Below are 2,151 nucleotides of genomic sequence, written 5' to 3' on the forward strand. Positions count from 1 at the left end.
ACACACACACACATATATATATATATATATATATATATGGTATCTATTTATATATATATATACCATATACATATATATATACATATACATATACATATTATGTATAGGTATATTTACATATTTGCCTATTTACGTGGGTTTTTGTAGCAGGTGTTTATTTTTCACCTGTGGTTTGCTAAGATACATTTTTTTACTTTCCTCTATTCAACAGCTTTTAGATCGAGTACAGCGACTACGGGAGGTGTGTTTGTTATTGCTGGGTTCGTTTTGGTTCTATGTGTGTTCCCCATTGTACCTCTTTACTTCTAGTTGACACTAGATGCGCTGTGCAAACTGATATTTTTGGGTAATGAATAGGTGTGCATCTTGATAGTTTTATTACGTATACTTTCGGATATCGTTTTTACTATTTAATTTAGGTATCAATTTCTATCGTCGCATTTTTCATATATTTTTCATATCGTTTCGCAATTGTAGCTGGATATCAAGCACCGCACGGATCCTTCGGAGCTAGATTCCGAATCAGATTTCACCACCTCTAGCATACTGACTGCTAGGTTGGGTGGGACACTCTCTCTATCTCCCGAACCCAAGTCCTGTGCTTCCGACCACAACCCACCCTCGAGACCGACCGCTTCCACCGATACCCCACTCTCCAAATTAACCGGTCAAGGCATTAAAATACCTGCACACTCTGGTGTCGCCCAGCTACCAGCCCATTCCCAGCCGCAGCCCAGAATGAAGTCAGCTCCATTCATCTACAACGGACGCTGTGTGCATGGCTCGGCCTCGGCGACATCTTCACCCACTATTGGGCGGTCTGCGCCTTCGTCGTTGCTAAGTGGACGTTCTTCAGCGAGTTCACCTCTAATCGGGCGATGCCGCACGAGCTCGAGTTTACCTGCGTTGAAGAAGAGATCTAATCTCTCACCCTGCATCACAAACAATGCGGAAGACCTGGAGCATCGCGCAAGGTTAGCAGTCTCACGCATCTGCATTATTGTCAATGGTCGGTGCAATGCTAGCCAACTGCTTGTTTGTTTGGTTACTGTTTTCGGTTTTATTTGGGTATTTGCCGCTGTTTGTAGTTGTTTTACAGTTTAGTGACTCAATATCTATGACGATGTGCGAGCACTTCCACCGATTAAAAAACGTATACTAACTGTATCGTGTATCGTGCTTAGATTTGGCTTGTCTGTTTCCTTGCTGCGAGAGAATCACAAAAGAAGCAGTTATGCAAGCTGTTGCGCGTGAAGCATACGCAACTGAGTAAAAGCTTCGTTTGTGTTCCGTTCTCCATCCCAGGGTGGACCATGCTACGGAAGAAAGCTATACATCTAATCTCTCTGCCACGAGCAAGAAACAGAAGAAATGCACAAGCGAAGATATATGTAATGGGTTATCGGGACATAAGGTGCCCGATGAGAGCTGCGCGGCTATAAGCACAGTCTCTTTGGGCGGATTACCAAATATACAACCGCTGAGAAACATTCCAAGCTATGAAGGCTAGAAACTGTGAGATAAACCCAGCGAGCTTTTTGGAATCACATATCCTCACTCAGTGTTCGTCAGAGTTGGAGCGTAATATGAATCTTGTGGATGGAATAGATAGCGTGTCTTTTCCTAACTTGGTTTCCAGAATTTTTCCAATGTGAGGAAAATAATTACACGAGTGTGGAATTTATTAGGCTATTATACAAAGCAGTATATATATATAAGTATATTTATAGGTATATATATATATATGTATACATATATATATATATGAATATATATTTATATATATATATATATATATAATAAATGTGTGTGTGTATGTATCTAACACACAAACACATACACACATACATACATATATATATATTTATAAATATATATATATTCAAATATATATCTATATATAATATATATATATATATATATATATTTATATTTATATATACATATATCTATATATTGATATATCTATATATATTTACATATATATATATATATATATATATAATATATATATATACAATATATATCTATACAAATATATATCTATATATAATATATATATATATATATTTATATTTATATTATAATATATATATATATTTATATTTATATTTATATATACATATATCTATATATTGATATATATATATA

At 35.6% G+C, this 2,151-nt stretch overlaps 1 protein-coding gene across 1 annotated transcript in view; it reads left to right on the forward strand.

The window, feature by feature from the left end:
• SARC_00549 (hypothetical protein) overlaps nt 1-1,733 on the forward strand; it is a 4,067-nt gene extending 2,334 nt beyond the window's left edge. Inside the window, exons 3-5 of the mRNA XM_014305786.1 lie at nt 212-241; nt 478-974; nt 1,306-1,733. Of these exons, the coding sequence (XP_014161261.1) occupies nt 212-241; nt 478-974; nt 1,306-1,510 (732 nt within the window). The 3' untranslated portion in view covers nt 1,511-1,733. The remainder of the gene's footprint in view (nt 1-211; nt 242-477; nt 975-1,305) is intronic.
• Nucleotides 1,734-2,151: the final 418 nt, after the last annotated feature.

The sequence above is a fragment of the Sphaeroforma arctica genome (assembly GCF_001186125.1).
Source record: "Sphaeroforma arctica JP610 unplaced genomic scaffold supercont1.17, whole genome shotgun sequence".
NCBI lineage: Eukaryota > Ichthyosporea > Ichthyophonida > Sphaeroforma > Sphaeroforma arctica.